Source organism: Myotis myotis, unplaced genomic scaffold, assembly GCF_014108235.1.
Source record: "Myotis myotis isolate mMyoMyo1 unplaced genomic scaffold, mMyoMyo1.p scaffold_m19_p_4, whole genome shotgun sequence".
NCBI classification, from domain to species: Eukaryota; Metazoa; Chordata; class Mammalia; order Chiroptera; family Vespertilionidae; genus Myotis; species Myotis myotis.
In genome coordinates, this window is record NW_023416346.1 from 8,863,960 (window position 1) to 8,889,717 (window position 25,758).

The 25,758-nt window shown below is 45.4% G+C and overlaps 1 protein-coding gene across 3 annotated transcripts in view; it reads right to left on the minus strand.

The window, feature by feature from the left end:
* IQSEC2 (IQ motif and Sec7 domain ArfGEF 2) overlaps positions 1-4,658 on the minus strand; it is an 87,199-nt gene extending 82,541 nt beyond the window's left edge. For 2 of the 3 annotated variants that reach the window (XM_036304754.1, XM_036304753.1), the window contains exon 1: positions 3,684-4,658. In XM_036304754.1, coding sequence (XP_036160647.1) covers positions 3,684-4,393 — 710 coding nt within the window. In that variant the 5' untranslated portion in view covers positions 4,394-4,658. The remainder of the gene's footprint in view (positions 1-3,683) is intronic. The other variant, XM_036304758.1, reaches the window with a different exon arrangement.
* Between the last annotated feature and the right edge of the window lie 21,100 nt (positions 4,659-25,758).

Genomic DNA, 25,758 nt, shown 5'->3' on the forward strand with positions numbered 1-25,758 from the left:
GAGACCCCACAGGAGACAGACTTCCCTGGGGCCTCTCCCTGGGCTTGCTCCTGCCCTCCCAGTGCCCTCAGCCCCTGTGGGCAGCATGGGGAGCGCGCTGACACCCCAGGGCCTGTGGGAGACAGCTGCCTGGTAGACCAGATGTTGCTCTGGCTGTCGAGAACACCAGGCCAGCCGTCTGGCTGCTGTCCCTAGTGTGGGCCAGCTTGTGGGTGGGCAGGGGGTGGGGGCAGAGGATGGAGAGTTCCCCCCCACACCAGCTTCAGCCCACCACCGCCTACAGCAAAGCCGGAGCTGGGCCCCTGCACACAGCGTTGGGAACACAGCTGGCTTCAGCCTGGAGCTGCTCAGCAGTGACCCCCCCGCCCCAGCGTGTCTGTAAATCATCCAGGTGCCTGACCTGCAAGGGGGAGTCAGGCCAAGATCAACAAAGAAAGCAGGGCGCTTCTCTAGTCACCTGGCGGGGGGGGGGGGGAGGATTTCAAGGAAAACGATTTAAGCATTGGTAGCGCCCAGCAGCTACTAAAAAAACAAACAAGCAAAGCCCTCCTGTCCAGAGGACCGGTGGCCAGAAGGAGGTCGGGCCTCATGTCGCTCCCTGCTGTACTAGAAAGGCCACACCCAGAGCACAGCAGAAGGCATACTGGCATCCGGGAACTTGTCCAGAAGAGACAGTGCGGGAGGATGTGGGAATCCTGGGGGGATGACATGGGTGGGGGTGGACATGACAGCTGCTATCAACTGCAGTAGAGGGAAAGTTCACAGGATCGGGAGTCTGCCTTATGGGTAGTGTGACTTCTGCTGTGTCACTTCACTTCTCTGAGCCCCCAGTTGCTTCAGCTGTAAAATGCGCACTGTGTACACAGACACACAGGGTCGCTGGGAGGACTCAGTAAGTCCCTTGGCGGAGGAGGGGGGGCCTCAACAAGCCGGAGCTGGGCCCCGGCCCCTCTCTCCCCTCTTCCTCCACCAGAGGGAGCCTGGGGACCAGGAGCGCCCAGCCTGTACCAGCATCTACCTATCCTCCCCCAATGCTGCAGCCTCTGCTGCTAAACTCCCACCCTGCCTGCCCCAGCTTCCAGCGGCAGCCTTCTCACCCACTCTGCAAACCCAGAACAGGCCTGGCAGGGGAGTCACTTGCAGCAGCGGTGGTGGCGGCATTGGCTACTGCATCAACAGGCCCTCCTGACGTCTGGCCAGGAGGCAGAGTGGAAAGGAGGGAGGCACAGCCTTCTTCCCTCTCCTGTCAACTCCCTCACTCATCCCACTCAAATCCTCTAGATACCTAAGGGTCTCCTGGCCTCTCCCAGTTCCTGACCCAGCCAGGTTCTGAGGCCAAGAGATTCCTGTGGTTTGGAGAACTCTTGTGGAAAAATAACAGGCGTCAGAGACAGGTGGGCTTGGGTTCTAGTCCCAGGTCCATTAGGAACTTGCAGCCTAACCTTGAGCAAGGTCTCTTCATCTTGGAGCCTCAGTTTCCTCATCTCTAAAATGGAGTTAGTAATGCTCACTGCCTGTTGTGAGGAGCAAAAGAGGAAATAATGGAGGTGCCTGTATTTAATATGTGGTTAGGAGAAATTCAAAGAACTATCCAATCCCCTTTGTGAATCCAGTAGGAAATGTGAAGCCAGGAAATCCAATGAGAACTGGGAGGGATCAAGAGGTTGGTTGGCGTGGCCGGCAAAAGCACCGAGCTCAAGAGCAAATGGGCTGACAGCCAGCCAAGAGCTTCAAACCTACGTCTGCAGGATGAAGAAACTGAACGTCAGAGAACCCTAGAACTGGGGGAGGCTCGGGTCATTTCATTGGGCTGTACACCTGATTCAAGAATTGTGCTTTCTCCAGCTCTCCTCAACCCCCAGCCCGCCCCCCCCCCCGCCCCCCTAGGGGCAGTCTACTGCATCACCAGACAGCCAGGTTAGGAAGTTCTTCCTGATTTATCCCCAATTTTCCCATTGCTCCTTGTTCTGCTCCCTGGAGCCACACATAATGAGGCTGCCCCCTGTCACAGGCCTGATCACTCTAGCAAAGTCCGCAGCCAGGCTTGAGGAGCACAGTACCTGCCCAGTGTACCCCTGCGGTCACCCTACCATGGCCCTGTCCTGAAAGAAGACCAAGACCGTGCTCGGTGGATCCAGACCCTTCCTCCATGCGGGGCCCCACACCAAATGCAGCCAGTCCTCCAGAAGTGGCCTCCCAGCAGCCCTGCCAGGGCAGGAGAGCCCCTCTCCCTCGCCCCCAGTGCTCTGGGACAGTCCACAGCAAAACTGAGCTGAGGGTGCACTGCAGTGAAGCCCAGCCGGGCATTCGAGCTGCAGCTGCTGCTCCTGGGGCCCAGCCATCTCAACCCAGCACCCCAGTCTGCTGCCTCACCACGGGGGAGTTGCAGAGAGCTGTCTCCCGGCAGATTTCCTGAGGCAGAAGGCTTCCCCACCCCCAGCCCAGCCTCCGAGAGACACTCCACTGGTTGTGGCACATGGTAGGACCAGCTGAGCGGTGAGAGGAGGGGGAAGGCTGTCCATTCGCTAGAGGACTTCAGACTTGCTCTGTAGTGTGGCTGGATTAGTCATAGAACCATCAAATTGAAGCTGGAGTGGCCCTTAAAGAGCATTCAAGGCAGACCTTGCCTTTGAAAAAGATATAAAGGAACCGATGGGCAGAGAGAGGAAGGTACTCAGTCAAGGTCACAAAGCCAATCTGCAGCAGAGCTGGAGGGGGAACCCAGGTTTCCTAACTCCCAGCTCAGTGTTCTTTCCAATCAAGCAGAAGAGAAAGCAGGGAGCCTGGAGGGCAGCCCTGGGAGCCCGCATGCCCTTGACTCTCAGCCTGACATTTAGCCTGCCCAGCTTACTGTGGTATCTGCATGGAAGAAGGAGGCCCAGCCCATGTCCCACCAACCCAACAGATAATGCCAAGGTGTCCCAGATAGGCGGACACGCAGACCCCAGCACAGAAACTGGCACTGATCCAACAAGAGGGAAGCTCTGTAGACCGGTCTTCCTTGTGGCCTCTTTAACTGGGTGGTGTTTTTCTGGACGGTGGAGAAGGGGTGGTCTCGGAGGAACTAGCCAACGGCCAGGCCTCCATCTTTGCTCCCCAGGCCAGGCTGTGCTGCAGTTCCCCTCACATGGATCTCTCAGCCTCCAGCAGCCATTCTGCTCCCCACCTGCCTCCCTGGGAAAGGATAGAGCCGAGGCTGCCAGAGGAGGGGGGAGCAGGCCTGCACGCAGGACCTGTACGGGAGACCCCAACAGGCAAAACAACAACAACGGCAAAAAAAAAAAAAAGAAAAAAAAAGGGGGTGTTCTTTTCCTTGAGGTTCTGAGTTGGCACCTTCACAGACAATAAACACGTCCAAAATAAATAAATAAATAAGTGGAAAGCCATCCTCTCGAAAGGATCCGGGCGGGGAGTGAAAAAGTGGAGGGGTGATGACTGCTGGAGGCTCCCACGGGTCACGGTTCTGGGCATCAAGGGCCAACCGCTCTCATGGGGCCAACCCAGTCCCCGGTGGCTAGACAAGGGGCGTCTGCGGTGGCGGGAGGGGGACCCGGCTTCTCCTAACAGGTTGGGGCAGGGGAGGAGGACCTGGAATCAGGCACGGGGTTCTTACTTTACCGGCTGGACAAGTTGGAGAGGGAACTAGAGGGGAAGAGCCGAGGGTACAAACACGCATTCCTTACTTTCTCTGGAGGGTTGTGGCCGGGCTGGTGCTGGTACTGGTGCTGTGGCCGCCGCCGGTCCCGGGACTGGAGCTCCTGGATGCGCCACGGCTCAGTTGGCCCCGCTCCCGAGGGGGCCGGGACCCCACGCCCACCGCCGCCGCCGAATAGCCGCCTTCCTTGTCGCGGCCCGGGTGCGCCGGCCCGGCATCCCGCCCGCCCCGCTCGCGACCCAGGGCTGGGTTGTCGTGGTGCAGGTGGCACTGGGCCACGTCGCGCTCTCGGGCTGAGTAACCGGTAGTGTCCTGGAGCGGGTAGGAGGCGTCCCGCTCCTTGTCCCGATACACCGCCTCCCGGTTCTGGTAGGCGCCTTCGCGGTTCGGGTACCCCACGTCCCGGGCCGCCTGGTGGAACTGGCTCTCCCGCAGCTCGCGGTGGTGGAACTGGGTTTCTCGCAGGTTCTGGTACTGGCTCTCGCGGCCGGGGCTGTCCCGTGCGCCGTGGGGGTCCCTGTGCAGCTCCCCGCGGTGCAGCTGGCTCTCCTCCCGCAGGTCGCGGTTCTCCTGGGTGAGCTGGTCCAGCTGGCCCTCCAGCTCCTCGATGCGCCGTCTCTGGGTCTCCAGCAGCTGCTGCTGGCTCTCGATGATGTTGTTCAGCTCCAGCAGGTACTCCACCGCCCGATTGGGGCTCTCCGAGCCCGGGCCGCCCGGGGGCCCCGACCCCGCCTCCATCCTAGCGGCCCAGGGGCAGGGGAAGGGGCAGGAGAGCCCGGTCCCCGCTCGCTCACGGCGCCACCCTCCCCCGGGCCCAGCCGGGGGAGGGGGCCGGCGGGACGCGAGGGCGCGCACCGGGCTCGAGGGCCCGGGGGCCCGGGGGGGCCCGGGAGACAGCGCTGGGTGGTCCGACGGCACGGGGAGCAGGAGCTGAGGCTGCCGCCACCGCCACCGCCACGGCTCAGGAGGACGCGGCCCACGGCGCTCCGCCCGCTGCGGAGTCACTGCGCAGCGCGGCCGCGCGGGACCGCCCCGGCCGCCGGCCCGCCCCCCGCCCCTGCCCCCACTCTCCCGCCCGGCCCGCCCCCGCGCGCCCCACCTGCTACAGCCACCCGCGTCCGAAGCGAGACCCGCCCCAGGCACCCGGGCCAGCCCCATCGCGGGCTGCCGGAAATCGCTCCCTTCCACCGTCCACGGTCCGGTGTCCTCACCTAAAGCAGTCTAATGAAGCCCTCCATCCCAGTCCCTTCCAATGCATTCCCCGTCCGCCAGGCCCCAGATCCTCATCTAAGACATCCCAAGAAGCCCCATCCCCGGCGGCCGCCAGCTCCAGGCATCCCGCGGACTCCCCATCCCCTTTGGATCTTCCAATCCCAAGTGTCAGAAACCTTCCAGCTTAGCTAGTGCCTGGGTCCTCCAAGCCAACGAAGACAGTCCCAGGATCTCCATCTTAACAAGCCATCGCAGAGTTAGGATCAAAGCTCCGTGTATTCATTCCTTCAACCCTCATTTCCTGCTCTTCTTTGGAAATGCTCTCTTCTATTCAGCCCATCATCTCTATGCAGGGAAACTGTACCCATCTTTCAAGATTTAAATGCCACCTTACTGAATGCTTTCCCAAGCCAGGGTGCTCACTTTTCCCTCTCCTCTTGACCTCCCACTGCACTTTGTCTACACTTCCCTCGTGGCATTTGTGGGCCAAGTGGAACTCTGCTTTGTAGTGCGTTCGTTTGTGTTCTTGTTTGAAGACCTCTGCCAGCCTGAACTCCTCAAAGCCAGAAACATGTCTTCATTCATCTTGATGAGCAGGTTGGGGGAGAGGAGAAAGCATGAGTTTTACAGTCTGACAAAAACTGGATTTAAACTCCATCTTCTCTTCTCTGAACTTTCATTTCCCTATCAAGAACATCTACCTCACGGGGGTGGTCTTGGAAGAAGGCAGGCAAAAACATTTGGCACAGAAAAGACAACCCACAGAATGGGAGAAAAATCTGTGTAAGTGATATATCTGATAAGGGCTTTGTGTCCAGATTATGTAAAGAATGCTTGCATGTCAACAACAAATAACAAGCAATTTTCTTTAAGTGGACAAAGGACTTGAATACACATTTCTCCAAAAAAGAGGTACACATGACCAGTAAGCAGATGAAAAGATGCTTCTCATCATTAGCCATCGGGGAAATGCAGACCCAAATCGCAGTGAGCTTTCCCTGCTACCCACAAGGTGTTTTTTCTGGGTGCCTGTTGTCACTGAAAGGGGAACTTTCACAATGTCCGGAGCCCTTGCTGTTCTGCAAATGGAGGAGGTTGTCCTTAAATTCCTTGCAGCAGGAACCCACTTAGGTGGCCCCAATGTTGGCTTCCAAGTAGAAGAGCTCATCTCCAAAGTGAAAAGTGATGGCGTCTGCATCAGAATTCTGAAATGAACATGTGGGGATCTTCTGCTGGTGGCTTGTGCGTGCCCTTGTTGACCCTGAAAACCCTGCTGTCAGTATCACATTGTCCAGGAATACTGGCCAGTAAACTGTGCTAAAGTTTGCTTCTGCCACCAGGGATACTCTTATTGCTGGCTGCCTCATCCCTGGGACCTTCACTAACCAGATCCAGGCATCCTTCTGGGAGTTGAGACTTCCGGTGGTTACTGATCCCAGGGCTGACCACCAGCCTGTCACAGGGGTGTCTTATGTTAACCTGCCCACCATGCCTCTGTGTAACACAGATGCCCCTCTGTGCCATGTGGGCGTTGCCATCCCATCCAACAAGGGGGCTGGCTCAGTGGGTTTGATATCGCAGATGCTGGTACAGGAAGTTCTATGCATGTGCGGGACCATCTACCATGAGCATCTGTGGGAGGTCATGCCTGCTCTCCCACTGCAATTGGAGACCCTGAAGAGACTGGAAAAGAAGAGCAGGCGGCTGCTGAAAAGGCTGTGACCAAGGAGGCATTTTCAGGGTGAATGGGCTGCTCAGCTCCCGCGTTCTCTGCTGCTCAGCCTGAGGTTACTGAATGGGTAGGAACAACCACTGGGTGGTCTTAAGCTGTTCTTCCACAGGCTCTTAAGTGAAAACTGGAAATAAGGTTGTTGAAAATAAACATCAGTCTCTTAAAACACACACATACATATACACACAGTGAGATGCCACTTCACACCCACTATGAGAACTAAAGTAAAAAGGACACACCAGGAGACATATTGGTGAGCATGTGAAGAACTGGAACCCTCATTCTTTGCTGGTGGGAATGTAAAATGGGGTGGTCAACTTGGAAAACAATGTGTAAGTGTCTCAAAATGTTAAACACAGAGTTACCATATGATCAAGGAATTCCACTCCTAGGCATATGCCCAAGAGAAATTAAAACATGTCCACACAAAAACTTGTATATGAATGTTCATAGCAGCATTATTCGTAATAGTTAAAATGTGGAAACAATCAAATGTTCATGTATTGATGAATGGGTAAATAAAGGGTGGCATATCCACACAGTGGAACATTATTCAGCCATAAAAAGGAACGAGATACTGATGCATGCTAAAACATGGATGAACCTTGAAAACATATTGCTATAAGAGATCCAAAAGGACACAGATTATATGATTCCCTTTATATAAAATTCCAGAATAGGTAAATCCATAGAGACAAAAAGTAGAGTAGAGATTTCCAGGGGCTGGGGCATGGGTTGGGGAAAGAGGACTGACTGCTAACGGGTATGGTGTGTGTGTTTTTTTGGAAGGAGAATGAAAATATTCTAAAATTAGATTGTGGTGATGATTGTACAGCCCCGTTAATTAAAAACCACTGAGTTGGAATATCACATGATCTCATTTATATGGAGAATCTAATGAACAAAATAAACTGATGAACAAAATAGTTCCAGAGCCACGGATACATGGAACAGACTGACAGATCTCAGAGGGGAGGAGAGGGCGGGTGGGGACGGGAAGAGATTAACCAAAGAACTTACATGCATATATGCATAGCCCATAGACACAATAGTGTGGGGAAGGCTTGGGGTGGGGCAGGAGCTGGGTGGAGGGGGGTAGAGGGGAGAAAATGGGGACATCTGTAATACTGTCAACAATTTAAAAACCACTGAGTTGTATATTTTTAAAGGGAGAATTTTATGGTATGTGAATTATATCTTGATAAAGCTGGCTTTTTCAAAAGCCTTGCACAGACAGAGTCTAGGACATACCAGCAACCACAATAATAATAACTAACACATCTATAGGGCTTATCATGTGACAGCCTAAGTCTTTACATGTTCAAACTCAGAAAATCCTCAGGACAAACCAATGAGCTAGCGACTGTTATTACCTCCATCTTACAGATGAGGAAGTAAACCCTGAGGTTGAATTACTTGCCCAAGGTCACAGATGTTTCCTTCTCACTTCTTTATACCTTTCCTCATACTTTGTATAAAATTGGTGCTCCATAAGTGTCAAATTACTATATCCATCAAAATTCTATTCATCCAGTGGACATTTACTAAGCATTTATTATGTTCTAGGCAATACTTGCATTTTACCTTATCCCTGCTTTTCTCATTCAGATTCACTGTGGGGTAGAGGGCAGATGGGTACAAAGATTCATTCATTCACAAAATATTTACTGAGTATCTACTATGTGTCAAGCACTGTTCTGGACTCTAAGAATATAGCAATGAATAAAATAGACAACAATCCCTAACCTCATAGAGTTCACAGGGGGAGAGAAACAATAAACAGACTATAGAGAGCATGTTGGATGTTGTGCTGGGTTGAGTAATATCCCTCAAAACTTGCTGTCCACCTGTAAATGTAATCTTATTTGGAAATAAAGGTCTTTGCAGATGCAATCAAGTTACGGTGAGATCATATTCTATTGGCGTGGGTCCTGATTCAATGACTGGTATCCTTGTAAGAAAAGGGAAATTTGGACACACACACACACACACACACACAGAACATCATGTGAAGATGGAAGTAGAGATTGGCGTCTATAAGCCAAGAAAAGGAACACCAAGGATTGCCAGCAACCACCTGAAGCTGGAAGAGGCAATGAAGGATTATTCCCTAGAGTCGAGAGAGAGAGAGAGAGAGAGAGAGAGAGAGAATGGCCCTGGCGACACCTTGATTTCAGACTTCTAGCTTCCAGAACTGAGAGAGACTACATATCTGCTGTTGTTTTAAGCCACTCAGTTTGTTGTACTTTGTTACGGCAGCCCTAGGAAACTAACACAGATGGAGAAAAGCAGAACAGGGAGGGATGATGGAGAGCTCTGGGTGCATCAGACATAGCCTGTGCCTTCAGGGAGCTCCCAATCTAGTCAGACAGCTACAACAATAAGTCGAAAATAGGACCAACAAGACAGAATGTGCAAGCGCTAGAGTGGAGGCACTGGGTGCTGGAATGTCTTTATGGATGTGAAGGTATTTGAGCTGAGCTTAAGATTTCTATAGGCAGAAATGGCAGAGCTGTGAAATACCTGTTGAAGGGAGCCATGTGCAGTAGGAAGAAAGGAACAGTCAGGAAAACAGACCGTGTGTATTTAGGGAACCACATATAGTTTGGTTGAAGAGAGTACAGGAGCTGTGTGTGTGTGTGTGTGTGTGTGTGTGTGTGTGTGCGTGCACACACGAGTGCGCGCACACACACTACAAGGGATAGGAAGAGATGGGAAGACATGGCTCGATTCAGTTTGGAGGAGACTCATTGCCAAACTGGAGCATCTGGACCTTCTCTTACAGACAATAAAAAGTCATGGGAGGTTTCTGAGCAAGAGAATAACATGGTAGGAGGGGAGAGGGTCCATGTGGATGTTGTACATACTGAATAGTATGCACTACCAGGTGAGTCTTGTGCTGGTTCCTTGTTCAGCAGAGACTGACACTACCTTCTTTCCCTGCCTACTGCCTCTTGGAGGCATTTTCCAGGAGCATTTTCCTGGTGTGATTGCTCCAATCCCCCTTACCCTAGAGCCCTGAAAACCCGCATCTCAGCACCGCCAGTATCCAGTCAACAAGAACTTGTCATGATAATGAGAGCCATGAAATATCTTCCTCAGAGGCAAAGGTGACATCTGTTCAAATTGGTTTTTCCTTTGGATTCTCACAGCTCTTCTCATAAGCAGATCTTCTGTACCTGTTAGCTGCCAGACACGAGATGGGAAAATCAAATTTAAAAAAGGAAATCATTGCCCTGGTGGGTGTAGCTCAGTTGGTTACGCATCATCCCATGCACCAAAAGATTGCCGGTTCGATTCCCAGTCAGGGCACATGCCCGGGTTACAGGTTTGATCCTTTCTCTTTAAAATCAATAAAATCATATTAAATAAAAGAAATAATTGGTCTTTCCCTCAAAGAGTTCACAGTCCAGACTATCAGAGCTGAAGTGACCTTAGAGACAAACTTGTTTTCCTTTTTTAGTTTCTTTTTAAAATATATATATTTTTATTGATTTCAGAGAAGGAAGAGGGAGAGATAGAAACATCAGTAATGAGAGAGAATCATTGATCAGCTGCCTCCTGCAGGCTCCCCACTGGGGATTGAGCCCACAACTGGGGCATGTGCCCTGACTGGGAATCAAACTGTGACCTCCTGGTTCAGAGGTCAATGCTCAACCACTGAGCCACACTGGCTAGGCAGACTCATTTTTCAAATGAGGAGACTGAAGACCGGAGAGAAATGATTTGCACAGAATTGCTGTGTGACCACTAGGCTATAATTTTTTACTTGGCCTATTCTCTAGGGTCTGGTATTCCAAAGAGTCTTAGGATGCAGACTTTAAAGAGCAGAATGGTAGGAAACTGACCATCTGTGAGAAACATAGGAGAAGGAAGGGAAAAGGAAGCCTCCTCTCTGTGGGGATCCCTAAGGAGATAGCAGTGCTTAAAACTGAGACAGCATTTGTCTAATTAATTAATTATCCTCCCAGCCCTCTTTCCTCTCCTGGGGAAGGGCCAAGACGTAGCCAAAGTGCCTGTCAGTCTTGAACAGTCTCACAGAAAGCCAGCCGAATAAGCTAGTCTGCAGTTTCGTTTTAGGAAAAATTTTCTCTCTGAAGATGATTTGTAAGCTTGATCCTGTCAGAACATAAAACCACATAACCCAATGTGTTTCCAATTTTGTCCTAGCTGCCATAAAACTTTGAGCCAAATTCAGAGTCCAATTATAATCCAGTTCATTTTAGGTACCTGGCAACATCTATTCGTGCTTCCTTTACATGGTCTCTGCTCTGTTTTCTTCCACATTTTCATCCCTAATTGTCTTTCTTTCATGCTGCAACTGATGAGCTGCCTAATATCCTCCTTAAAGTAGGCAGAATATAAATCTTACATAAACTAAACTATATTTACAAATGTGAAGGGGATATGACCAATAAAGAACATCAGAAGGAACAGATGATATTTGGCCTAGAGGAGGGCAGGCTTATGAAGACGTGATTACTGGCTTCAAATATCCAATAGGCTGTCAGGGGGTGGGGGCAATGTAGTGGAATTATTCTGCTTAGTTCCAAAGGGTGCAGCCAGAAGTGATGGGTGAAAATCACAGGGAGACAGATTCCCAAAGGGAAGAAACCTCTCACAGGCAAAGATGAGTGAAGATGGTGAGTTCCCCATCACTGGAGGTCTTCAAACAGTGGCTGGACAGCCTCATTTGGAGGGTCTGTTGCACAGGGAATGTAAAACTGAATGGAAGGGTTAGATAAGATGATTTTAAGCACTCTCCCTGATATATGCAAAACAGTTCTAGATGTAGAAAAGAAGGCTGGGGGTGGAGTGGGAAGAGAGGACAGGAAAGAAACAAAGGTTCATGGAATGCCGGAACATTCTAACCCAAAGCAGTGAACCCTGATTGCTCCTGAGACTCTCGTAAAGGACAAGTGGTCCATAAGCAGAATCCAAGCCTGCATTTCCCCAGCCCTAGTCCATGTGACTCCTACAGAACAGTAGAAATAGAAGAATCAGCTCCATTGTTCCCATTGCCATCTAACTGGCTGTTATTCAAGGGAGGGCAGGTCCAGACAGAGCTAGAAGGGGCCTTAGAGATCCTATAATCCCAACCCCTCATTTTAGAACTGGAGAGAAAGAGGCCCAGAGAGTGGAAGGAGCCTGTCTACCTGACAGCCACTTCACTGGACCATGTGCTGCTGGAGGACAGTTTTACTTACCTTTCACTCCCCCAACCAGGCCTGGCTCCAGGCCCTTGCACATGGTAGGTGCCCAGTAAGCAGTTGGAAAATTGGACTGAATTGCCCGGAAGGGCTGGAGCTAGAAGCTAGGCTTTTTGACCCATAGCCTGTGAAGCTTTCCATGATAGAAATTCATCCAATTCAATTTATTTGGCGTTTCTGTGTGCCAAGCCTGGAGCTACAGCAAGAGATGAACAAGAGGCAGGCTGTGCCCTCAAGGAGGAAACAGCTCCTCCTGGGAACTAGGCTCTTCCCCTCTCGGGCCCTGTGCACCTGCTGTTCTTTTGGCGTGGAAAGCTCTTTTCGCTGCCTACTTACTGCCTATTCATCCTTCAGTTCTCAGTTCAAATGTCACTTCATCAGTGGCACCTTCTTTCACTCCAAGATGAGGCAAATCCCTCTGATACAGGCTCTTAGTGAGTCCTTCTTCTTCCTTGAATTTAGCAAGTGTGTAATTATATATTGATTTGTGCGGATCTTTGTTTGCTTCCCTCCTGCCTCCTTCACTAGACTGTTAGCTCTACAAGGGCAGATTCTCTGTCTCTTGCTCCCCAGTGTAGCAAGAGTCTGGTAAAAGCCTGGGACATGGTAGGTAAGCAGTAAATTATTCATGTTTGTTGAATATCAAAATCAACATTCTTTTTTAAGAAATTTTTAATTGACTTTAGAGAGGAAGGGAGAGAGAGAGAGAGAGAGAGAGAGAGAGAGAGAGAGAGAGAGAGAGAGAGAAAAATCAATAATGAGAGAGGATCATTGATTGGCTGCCTCCTGTATGCCCCCCACTGGGGAGCGAACCCAGAACTTGGGCATGTGCCCTGACCAGGAATCTGAACCGTGACCTCTCAGTTCACAGGTGGATGCTCAAATAAACACTGAGCCACACCAGCCAGGCTAAATCAACATTCTAATGGGTTATCTAGATAGATAAATTATAACTACAATTCCATGTGATCAGGGGTTTAAGGTGATAGAGAAATCCGCTCTCTAGGAAGGAGGAAGCCACTCCTTTCTCAGTGGAGCTGGTCCTGCAGAATGTGTACACGGCCAATCACAAGGCTGAACAGCACAGCCTTGTGAAAGTGCCTGTTGTGTTCACACAAACCAAAGCCACATGTCAGCATCTTTCTATGTCCCCAGCTCCCTGAGGAGCAGGTCAGTTCTACCAGAGCAGGACAGACTGGGCACGTGAGTGCTGATTGGGGTTCTGGCACAATTGGCAAAATCAGACCACATGGGGCTGGCAAGGCCAAAAGGAAGCCCCTGATATTTGAGATCCACGGATTGTTCTACTCTTCAGTGTTTCCTACAAGAGAAAGACTGAAGGAATCATTTGGTACTGGAATGAGGGGAGAGTTCTGCATCTTTTGGGTGGGGTTAGACCTAACTCCCAGGCATAAGAGAATGTTGCCCTCTAGTGGTAATAATAATCATAATGATGATGATAATGATAATGATAGGTAGTGGATATGGTCCTTGTTAGGGTGACCAACTATCCCATTCTGGCCAGGATTGTTTCAGCACTGAAGTTCTGCCTCCCAGGGGGCCTCTACAGGCAAATTGGGACAGTTGGTCATTCTACCCCTTGATGGTATTCAAACTCAATATACATAAACACCATCTTATTAGATGGCTCATAACCCCCAAGGCCAGGAATCAGATATCAGGCTCCACAGATCTGTAGAGCTTTAGAGATCCAGCCCATGTTCCAGATGAGGAAAGAAAACTCAAGAGAAGGGAAGGAACTTCCTTGTTCAACATCATATTGTAGCCTGGCTGGTGTGGCTCAATGGTTGAGTGTCGACCTATGTACCTGGAGGTCACGGTTCAATTCCCGGTCGGGGCACATGCTCAGGTTGTGGCCTCAATCCCCAGTGTGGGGCATGCAGGAGGCAGCTGATCAATGATTCTCTCTCATCACTGATGAGTCTATCTCTCTCCTCCTCTCCCTTCCTCTCTGAATCAATAAAAATACATATACTTTAAAAACATCACATTGTAAATCAATGGCAGGACTGGAATCTAGGTGTCCTGATCTACAGTCGGTGCCCTTGGCCTCTGCCTGGTGTGTCCTCCCCTACTCCATCATTTTGTCTAGGTCCCACAATCTCCAAGAATCTTGCCCAAACTACCCACCCTTTAACCCTTTCAGAAGTTTTCCACCCTGAAAGCCTGAAACATTCATTTGATACTTAGCATGTTCCATAGGTACTGGGTGTTTTGTGTTTTTTTAAAATCTTTTAAATGTATAAGTAGGAAAGAAAGGAAAGCTCCTCAGCCCCCCAGCTCAAACCTCCCTGCCCCTCCCACCCTGTCCTGCGGAGGAGAACAGTCTCTTGAAGAGTCTCAAGTGTGCCCATAGTTTGTCCAGGGCCCCGAGGAAAGGGCATTTGGCATCGCAGAGCGAGGAAAGAAGCAAAGGAGAGGCTTTTGCAATCACCAGGTGGGATTGATTTGAGAGCCAAGAGCTGAGCAGAGGCGAGAAGGCAGCCCTGCAGCCTCGAGAGGAGAGCGAGTGAGAGCCTTCCTCGTCCCAGTGATGCCATCAAGGAAAGGATCTTAGTTTTCTTGCTACCAGAATTGCAGTGTCCCTCCCTGCTCCCCTGGTCCCTGACGAGGACCCCCCAAATCAGCTTTTGCCGCTCCCCTCCACTGAGACAAATTTGCAAACTCCCACATCTCTGTGGAAACGGCAGAGAGCAGGAGAGAAGAAAAAAGGAGAAAAATCCACCCACATGCCAACAAACTGGAAAAAAAATAACCCAGGCCTTGTCTCACTCAGCTGTTGGCTTGCTGCTCCCTCCCACTGTGGCGGCTGCTCCTGCCTCCTGGACAGGGACCTAGCTCTGTGCAGCTTCCCTTCCCATCCGGAGCTGGTTTTTGTCAATATCCCTCCCCACAGCCCAACTACAGGAGGGAGGGTCCTGGAGCCCAGAGGTAGGAAAGCTGTAAGGAAGGACTGACCCAGCCACTAAATGTTTGTGGCCAACCACAAAGTCAGTTTCCATCACTGTCCCCAAAACCGTGCAGGGGACAAACTCCTCTCCTGCCCCAGGAAAATAAGTCAACTGCCAGGCAACTCCTCCCTCAGATGCTGTCCCCTGCCTGCCCAGCCCACTCTCTCTGCTGCCTCTCTCTACCATTTCATTTTTAGGCTCTATTTTCAGTATAACTCTCTCTACTTAAAACACTTTATTGATTTTTTAGAGAGAGGAAGGAAGAGGGAAAGGGAAAGGGAGAGGGAGAGGGAGAGAGAGAGAGAGAGAAAGAGAGAGAGAGAGAGAGAAGAGAGAGAGAAACATGGATGTGAGAGCACATCAACCAGCTGCCTCCTGCATGCCCCCCACTGGGAATTGAGCCCTCAACTGGGCAAGTGCCCTGACCAGGATGCACAGGACGACACCCAACCGAGTCATACCAGCCAGGGCACTCCCTCTACTTTTTGTGCCCTATTTTTAATACACCTTCTGCCCTGGGGTGGGGAACCATATATTTTTAAAAAATAAAATAGGGTGTGCTGATAGGAAAGGAGGGCTTTGGAAATCATCACTGTTAGAAACTGTTGAGGAAAGTTGAGATGTTTAGGCTATGAGACAAAGGATATGGACTCAGAATCTTGGAAGGATGGAACTACAAAGAGCTTTTAGAACAGAGGTTCTCAACCTGTGGGTCGCGACCCCTTTGGGGGTCGAATGACCCTTTCATAGGGGCCGCCTAAGACCATCCGAAAACACATATTTACACATAATTACATACTGTTTTGGTGATTAATCACTATGCTTTAATTATGTTCAATGTGTAACAATGAAATTGGGGGTCACCACAACATGAGGAACTGTATTAAAGGGTCGCAGCATGAGGAAGGTTGAGAACCGCTGTTTTAGAGTAACCATGCCCAACCCGTCATTTCACAGATGAGATGACTGAAGCCCAGAGAGGGAGGAACACCTGGGCTGTCACACAGAAGAGGGGACAGCTTTGGTCTGTGGGCCTCCAGGAAACAGAAGGAGAACTGGTGAGTGAAAGATATGAGAAAGTAGATTTAAGACAGTTTTGTCTCTTCCTTCCAAATCCTTATTCCTGTTTTTTTATTTGCTTCTCATACTGTGCAGGATCTCCAGTTCAGCGCTGAAAAAAAGGGGCGTTAAAGGGCAAACCTGTCTTGTTACTCATCTTAAAGGGAAACGGTTCAATGTTTCACCATTATATATGTTTGCTGTAGGGTTTTGGAGGATGGTTTTTATCCTTTTAAGGAAGTTCCCTTTTATTTCTAGTGTGCTAATAACTTCTCTTTTTTTTTTTTTAAATCACAAACAGGGGTTACATTTTAAATGCTTCCTCAGCATCTTTTGTAATGATCATAAGTTCTTTTCTCTTCTAGTCTGTTTATATGGTCAAGAATGCAGTATAGCCCTGATCGGTTTGGCTCAGTGGATAGAGCGTCAGCTTGCGGACTCAAGAGTCCCAGGTTGGATTCCGGTCAAGGGCATGTACCTTGGTTGCGGGCACATCCCCAGTAGGGAGTGTGCAGGAGGCAGCTGATCAATGTTTCTCTCTCATCGATGTTTCTAACTCTCTACCCCTCTGCCTTCCTCTCTGTAAAAAAAATCAATTACATATATATATATATATATATATATATATATATATATATATATAAAATGCTCTTCTAAAAAAAAGAATGCAGTATTTAGCTCAATAAAAATATGACATTTATAACGTTAAAAAAAATCCAAAGAGGCATTGGCCACCTTGTGGATCAAAGTAGGCAGCTCCAAGTCACTGAAAATGTTCAAGCACAAGTGCAGCCATTCAGTAAATATGTGTGTGCCAGGTTCTGTTCTAGGTGCTGAGAACTCAGTGGCAAAGAAGGTCCCTGAAGCTCACATTTTAGAGAAAGGATGACAGACACAACCAACAGATACATGAACAAGATTACTTCAAAAACTCAAAAGTGTGTTGAGTTCAGCAGTGTTGCTCAGTGGTTGCGCATTGGCCTATGAACCAGGAGGTCACAGTTTTGTTTTGTTTTTAGTTTTTTAAAAAATATATATTTTATTGATTTTTTACAGAGAGGAAGGGAGAGGGATAGAGAGTCAGAAACATCGATGAGAGAGAAACATCGATCAGCTGCCTCCTGCACACCCCCCACTGGGGATGTGAAGGCAACCAATGTACATGCCTTTGACCGGAATCGAACCTGGGACCCTTTAGTCCGCAGGCCAACGCTCTATCCACTGAGCCAAACCGGTTAGGGCGACAGTTTGATTCCTGGTCAGGGCACATGCCCGGGTTGTGGGCTCGATCCCAGTAGGGCACATGCAGAAGGCAGCCAATCAATGATTCTCTCTCGTTATTGATGTTTCTATCTCTCTCTCCCTTCCTCTATGAAATCAATAAAAACATATTTTTTAAAAAGTGCTTTGAAAATAAATGAAAACAGACATGCAAAGGTATTAGGATTGGGTGGGGATGGGGATTAAGATTAAATAGAGTAGTTAAGAAAGGTCTCTTTAGGGAATGACAGTTGAGGCTAGTTGAATGACAAGAAGAAGCAGTCATTTTAGGTAGATCTAGAGCAGCGGTTCTCAACCTGTGGGTCGCGACCCCTTTGGGGGTCGAACGACCCTTTCACAAGGGTCGCCTAAGACCATCGGAAAACACATACATAATTACATATTGTTTTTGTGATGAATCACTATGCTTTAATTATGCTCAATTTGTAACAATGAAAATACATCCTGCATATCAGATATTTACATTATGATTCATAACAGTAGCAAAATTACAGTTATGAAGTAGCAACAAAAATAATTTTATGGTTGGGGGTCACCACAACATGAGGAACTGTATTAAAGGGTCGTGGCATTAGGAAGGTTGAGAACCACTGATCTAGAGTCATTTCATCTCAGACAGCAGGCCCTAGGGTGGGAATGAACTTGTTTATTCAAAGGACTTCAGGAAGACGTCTGACTGGAGAGAGCAGGAGGTACTGTTATTAGATGAGGTAGGAAAGAAGTTCTGAAGCAAGACTATGTAAGGCCATGTCAGCCCTGGGAAGATGTTTAGATTTTTTTAAATATATTTTTTATTTTTATTGATTTCAGAGAGGAAGGGAGAGGGAGAGAGAGAGATAGAAACATCAATGATGAGAGAGAATCACCGATCGGCTGCCTCCTGCATGTCCCCTACTGGGGATCGAGCCCACAACCCAGGCATGTGCCCTTGACTGGAATCGAACCCAGGACCCTTCAGTCCGCAAGCCGACGCTCTACCCACTGAGCCAAACCAACTAGAGAAGATGTTTAGATTTTATTCAAGGTACAATGAAAAGCCATTGGAAGGTCTTGAGTTGGGAGTGACATTATCTATGATTGCTCTGTTTGATGTGTGAACAATGGACTATAGTGGGGCAAAACTGGAAATGGGTTCACCAGTTAGAAGGTCCAGGCAAAAGACCATGATAGCTTGGGCTAAGATAGTGATGATGAAGAAAGATAAGTGGACAGATTTGGGATATATTTTAATCTGAACATTATCAATCAATTTGATTTCATTGGCATTTACAGACTATACCATCTAACAACAGCAGAAAGCACATTCCTCTCTAGCTTACAGTGTACACTTACCAAAATAGATCATATTCTGGACCACAAAACACATCTTAACAAACTTAAAAGAACAGAAATCACACAAAGTGTGCTCTCAGAACACAATGTAATTAAACTAAAAATCAGTAAAAGATAATTTGCTGGGAAATCCCAAATGTTTAGAAACTGAACAACACATTTCTAAATAACATATGAGTCAAATAAGAAGTTTCAAGAGAAATTTTTAAAGATTTTGAGTGAAATAGAAATGAAAATACAATTAATAAAAATTGGTGGGTTTGTATAAAATCTCAATCTATAAAAAAAGCCCTCCTGTAACTAACAAGAATATATATAGCAAGATTGTAAAATACAAGGTCAATACACAAAAATCAATTGCTTTCCTAAAGGGTGTCCCACAATTCACACAAGAAGTAATTTTGATAGAAAACACAGGTTTATAATTAAAAATTATAAATTTTTTATTGATTCATAAAGTATACAGTATAGGGTTATGTATGGAATAGGATATTGGGTAAGTAGCTTCCACGGCTTTGCTGGCACATGCGCACTCTTTTGTTATTGCCTGAGTAGCCGCATTTTTGAAGAAGAATGGTCCGATGATGCCTCCAGCCCAAAATCCACACCAAACAGTGACACATTGTGGATGCATTTGTTTCTCAACAATCACTCGTGGATTTTCTGAACCCCAAATGTGACAATTTTGTCAATTAACCAAGCCAACAAGATGAAAATGAGCCTCATCGAAATTCAGCCACATTTATGCAAAATGGTCAAGGAAAATTTCAACAAATTTTGTGCCAGCAAAGCTGTGGAGGCCATTTACCCAATATGCTATTCCATACATAACCCTATACTGTATACTTTATGAATCAATAAAAAATTTACAATTTTTAATTATAAACCTGTGTTTTCTATCAAAATTACTTCTTGCGTGAATTTTGGGACACTCTTTATATAACAGCAAGGAACACTTAAAATTTGAATTTTTAGAAAGCAGTACTACTTACAATAGCTGCAATGAAATACTTAGGTATAAATATAATAAAATATGTACAGGATCTAAATGTGGAAAACTATAAAACACAAATGAAATATATCAAAGAAGTTCTAAATAAATGGAGAGATAGTTCATGTTCATGGACAGGAATACTCACTATCAGGTGTGGCAAAAGTAGGTTTACAGTTGTGAGTATGCGAAACAGTTTATTCTTCTGTTATTATTTATTAATTATTGTATTCGTTTCCATATGAAAAACTATAAACCTACTTTTGCCACACTCTATATTGTAAAAATGTCAGTTCTTCCCAACCTGATGTATAGATTCAATGTAATTTCAGTCAAAATCTCACCAAGCTGTTTTGTAAATATAAACAAAGCAATTCTAAAGTTTATGTGCCAAGATGTTTAAATACAGGGTATTTATTGTCAAGCTTCCTATCTTCACACAAAAATAAAGTATTGACACTCACCAAAAAAAGTTTATGTGGAGTAGCAAAAGACCTCACACAACCAAAATGATACTGGAAAAGAAAGAACAAAGTTGGAGGATTTACACTACCTGATTTCAAGACAGCCTCGGAACTATAAAGCTACAGTACACAAGAGAGTGGTATTAAAGAAAGAATAGATTCAGGGATCAATGGAACAGAATGGGATATATTTCGAGGCAGAGCCAACAGAACTTATTGATGGATGTACAGGGTGAGGAAAAGAAAGGAATCAAAAAAGACTATCTGTATGAAATAGAGAAAGATTAGGTTAGATGCCTTGTTAAATTTCTTCCCAACTGTAAGTTTTAATACAAAATTTGTGAAGTCTATGATTCCTTGACATGACCCACATATTTCTTCTGATCCACAAGAGCTATACTTGGGGCTGGGGTCTCCCTTCTTAATGACCCCACACCTCTAAGCTCAGGCCCCCCACTTCCCCTTCCTTTTCTGTGGAGGGGTGTCAGGGACTCTGTGCAAGTGAGAGCCAATGATCTGGGTGAATGTTGCCTCCAGTCTTGATTTTAAGAGGCTTCAAGCTATGTATGTCAAAGATCTGATTACCCTATAATTAGTGTGTTCATGAAGCATGAGGGAGAAGCTGGGGCAGAGAAAGAAGAAGGGAAGGAGAATGAAGAAAAGAGAAAAGGAGAAGACAAAGAAGGAGATATGGAGGAGGGGAGAAAAAGAAGAAGAATAACTGATCTATTGGCAGAAAGGGGGGAGAGAAGCAGGCCACAATGGCACACAGGAGTCCCCTCAGCTCATGTCCTCAGCGAGATCCCTCCTTATTTTCAGCCCTAAGAGAGCAGAGAAACTGTTACATGGAGAGATAGTCCTCTGTAGTCACTACATCTGGTCAGAGTGGGAGGATAGATAAAGAGAAATTAATGTAGTTAGAACAACGGGGCTTAACTTTTTGTTGAGTCACAGACATGACTGAGAATGTGATAAAGCTATGGCCTACGTACTTTCCCCAGAAAAATGCTAATATGCACAATTACATAAAATTTTGCCTACAACTTAGCATGTTCATGGATTCTCTGAAACCCTCCAGGGTCCAAGAACCCCTGTTCAGAATCTCTGAATAAGAGAATATTTTGGAAGTAAAAATAAACATGATTAGTGAATACATTGTATGTGGTTGTTAAGAGAGTGAGCAAAGAGGAAACCAGTATATTCTTCACCCTTTTGTGGTAAATTAGTTGACCTTATATGCATGCTGGCCTCTCTATTCTTTTCCATTGATCAATGTGTCTGTATTTATGCCAAAAACCATACTGGTTTTCCTAGTTTTATTGAGATATAATTGACATGCAGCACTGTATAAGTTCAAGGTATGCAGCACAATGGCTTCACACACATGTATTGCAAAAGGATTACTACAATAAGTTTAGTTAATATCCATCAGCTCATATAGTTACAAAAATTTGTTTTTTTCCTTGTGATAAGAACTTTTATGACCTAATACCATACTGTTTTGATAATGACAGGTTTGTAATATAGTTTGAAATCAAGAAGTGTGACTCTTCCAGCTTTGTTCTTTCTCAAGATTGCTTTGGAAATTTAGGGTCTTTTATGGTCCCAACAAGTTTTAAGATTGTTTGCTCTATTTCTGTAAAAAAATGCCATTGACATTTTTATAGCAATTGCATTGAATCTGTAGATTGCTTTGGATAGTATGGACATTTTAATAATATTAATTCTTTCAACCCATGAACACAGAACATCTTTCCATTTATTTGTGTATTTTTAAATTTCTTTCATCAATGTCTTATTTTCATTTCCTTGGTTAAATTTATTCCTCAGTATTTTATTCTTTTTTATGTAATTGTAAATAGAATTGTTTTCTTAATTTCTATTTCTAATAGTTCATTGTTAGTGTATAGAAATGCAAGTGATTTTTGTATATTGATTTTATATCCTGCAACTGTATAGAATTTCTTGATGAGTTCTAACAGTTTTTTTGTGGATTCTTTAGGAATCGCTATATATAATATCATGTCATCTGCAAATAGATACAGATTTACTTCTTCCTTTACAATATGGATACCTTTGATTTCTTTTTCTTGCCTAATTGCTCCAGCTAGGACTTTTAGTACTATGTTGAATAAAAGTGGCAAGAGTGGGCATTCTTGTCTTGATCCTGATTTTAGAGGAAAAGCTTTCAACTTTTCACCTTTGAGTATGATGTTAGCTGTGAGCTTGTCATATATGACCTTTATTATGTTGAGGTACATTCCCTTTACACCCAGTTTGTTGACAGTTTTTTATTTATGAATAAAATAGATGTTGTATTTTGTCAAATGTTTTTTCTGCATCTATTAGGATGATCACATAATTTTTATCCTTCATTTTGTTAATGTGGTGTATCACATTGATTGGTTTGTGGATGTTGAACCATCTTTACATTCCTGGAATAAATCCCACTTGATCACGTTGTATGATCTTTTTAATATATTGTTGAATTCAGGTCATTGGCCTATAATTTTTTCTTTCTTACAGTGTTCTTATCTGGTTTTGACATCAGGGTAATGCTGACCTAAGATTGGAAGTGTTTCCCCCTCTTCAATTTTTTAGAAGAGTTTGAGAAGGAATGGTATTTATTCTTTAAATGTTTTGTAGAATTCTCCAGTGAAGCCCTCTGGTCCTAAACTCTTCTTCATTGAGGGGTTTTTGATTACTAATCCAATCTTCTTATTGGTAATTGGTCTATTCTGTTTTTCTATTTTTTTCATGATTCAGACTTGGTAGGTTGTATTTTTCTAGGAATTTATCTATTTTTTCTAGATTGTTCAATTTCCTGGCACAGAATTGTTCATAGTAGTCTCTTATGATCCTTTGTATTTCTGTGGTATCAATTGTAATGACTCCTCTTTCGTTTCTTTTATTTGGATCCTCCCTTTTTCTTGCTAAGTCTAGCCTTTATTTATCTCTTCTATTGACTTTTTTAGTCTCTGCTTCACTTACTTCCAGTCTGATATTTGCTATTTAGAAAACTAACTTTGGGCTTAGTTTGGTTTTCTTTTTCTAGTTTCTTGGGGTGCAAAGTTTGGTTGTTTTATTTTAGATCTTTCTTTTTTTTAATGTAGGTGTTTATTGCTATGAATGTCCTTCTTAGAAGTGCTTTTGCTACATCCCATAAGTTTTAGTGTGTTGTACTTCCATTTTCATTTGTCTCAAGATTTTTAAAATTTGTTTTGATTTTTTCTTTAACCCATTAGTCATTCAATAGCATGTTGTTTAATCTCCACACATATGTGAATTTTCCAGTTTTCTTCTTTCATTTGCTTTCTACTTTCATAAAATTGTGGTTGGAAAAGATGCTTCATATGATTTCAATCTTTTTACATTTATTAAAACTTGTTTTGTGGCCTAACATATGATCTATCCTAAGAATGTTCTGTGCTGTTTTTATTTTTTAAAAAGCCAGATTTATTGAAGTATAATTACATAGCATAAAATTCACCTGCTTTAAGTATACAATTCAATTAATTTTAACATATTTATAGAACTGTAAAACTATATTATTTTATATGACTATTTATAGTGTCATTCACTAAAATGAAGTTAAATTTTCATACAGTTAAATTCATCCCTATATTGTTACTTGGGGGGAAAGCAAGGGGCAGAAAAAAATATATAGTATATTACTCTCCTTGTAAGAAAAGAGGGAATAGGAATAAATATACTTGCTCATACTGGTACAAAGACACATTGGGTGAACAAAAATGTTAATAATACTGGTTACATATAGGGCTCAAGGGGGAACAGGTAGATAGGGACAGGGTGTAAATATCTCAGTGTACACCTATTTATACAGTTTTGATTTTTGTAATTATATGCATTAGATTTCCTATTGCTGTCATAAAATATAACCACAAACTTAGTGGCTTAAAACAACAGGAATTTATTATCTTATACTTCTGGAAGTCAGAAGTCTAAAATGAAGCTTAAGGGGCTAAAATCAAAGACTGTGTTCCTTCTGGAGACTTTAGGGGAAAATTCAATTCCTTGCCTTTTTTAGCTTTGAGAAGCCACCTGCATTCCTTAGCTCATGGTCCCTTCTCCATCTACAAGGCCAGTCGCAAAGCATCTTTAAATCTCTCTCTCTCTCTCTCTCTCTCTCTCTCTCTCTCTCTCTCTCTCTCTCTGATCTGTGTGTGGTCACATCTCCCTCTCTGATTCTGATCACCTTTCTCCCTTGCAATTACATTGATCCTACCCAAATAACCAGGATAATCTCTTCACATCAAGTTTTTTTAAATATATTTTTTATTGATCAAGATATTACATATGTGTCCTTATCCCCACGTTACCCCCTCTCCCCTACCCCCCCGCTCATGCCCCCCCCCCCGTTGTCCGTGTCCATTGGTTAGGCCTATATGCATGCATATAAGTCCTTTGGTTGATCTTTCCCCCTTACCTCCACCCTCCCCTACCTTCCCTCCAAGGCCCGACAGTCCAATCAATGCCTCTCTGTCTCTGGATCAGTCCTTGTTCATCAGTTTATGTTGCTCATTATATTCCACAAATGAGTGAGATCATGTGGTATTTATCCTTCTCTGACTGGCTTATTTCACTTAGCATAATGCTCTCCAGTTCCATCCATGCTGTGGCAAATGGTAAGAGTTCCTTTTTCTTCTTCCTCTTCTTAAAAAATACCTTTCAGCATTTCATGTAATGCTGGTTTGGTGGTGATGAACTCCTTTAGCTTTTTCTTATCTGTGAAGCTCTTTATCTGACCTTCAATTCTGAATGATAGCTTTGCTGGATAAAGTAATCTTGGTTGTAGGTTCTTGCTATTCATCACTTTGAATATTTCTTGCCACTCTCTTCTGGCCTGCATGGTTTCTGTTGAGAAATCAGCTGACAGTCGTATGGGTACTCCCTTGTAGGTAACTGACTTTTTTTCTCTTGCTGCTTTTAAGATTCTCTCTTTGTCTGTTGCTCTTGGCATTTTAATTATGATGTGTCTTGGTGTGGTCCTCTTTGGATTTCTTTTGTTTGGGGTTCTCTGCGCTTCCTGGACTTGGAAGTCTATTTCTTTCACCAGGTAGGGGAAGTTTTCTGTCATTATTTCTTCAAATAGGTTTTCAATATCTTGCCCTCTCTCTTCTTCTGGCACCCCTATAATTCAGATGTTGGTACGCTTGAAGTTGTCCCAGAGGTTCCTTACACTATCTTCATATTTTTGGAATCTCTTTTCTTTTTTCTTTTTCGGTTGGGTATTTTTTGTTTCTTCGTATTTCAAATCTTTGACTTGATTCTTGGGATCCTCTTGTCTGCTGTTGGATCTCTGTATATTATTCTTTATTTCAGTCAGTGTATGCTTAATTTCTAGTTGGTCTTTTTTCATATCCTCCAGGGTCTCACTAAATTTATCGGCGGTTTCCATAAAATTCTTGAAAAACCTTATAAACGTGGTTTTGAACTCTATACCAGTCGTTTGCTTTCCTCCATTTCTGTCATTTGTGACCTGTTTCTTTGTCTCCGCATTTTTTATGCTTCCCTGTGTTGGTAGAGTGGTTTTGTGTGCTAGGTGTCCTGTAGGGCCCAGTGGCTCAGCCTCCCCAGTAACTGAGGTGGACACTCTTGGTGCACCCCCTTGTGGGCTTTGTGCACAGTCTTGTTGTAGTTAAGCCTTGATTGTTGTAGGTATTACTGGAAGGAATTGACCTCCAGGCCAATTGGCAGTGAGAATCAGCTGTGTCTGTAGTGGGAGAACTTCTGTGCTGAAGACACCCTTCTGGGGAAAGACTTGCTTCAGTGGGGCTTTGGTGCTCACTGAGTCTGCCCCTTGAGTGTGTCCCTTATGGATCTGAGGAG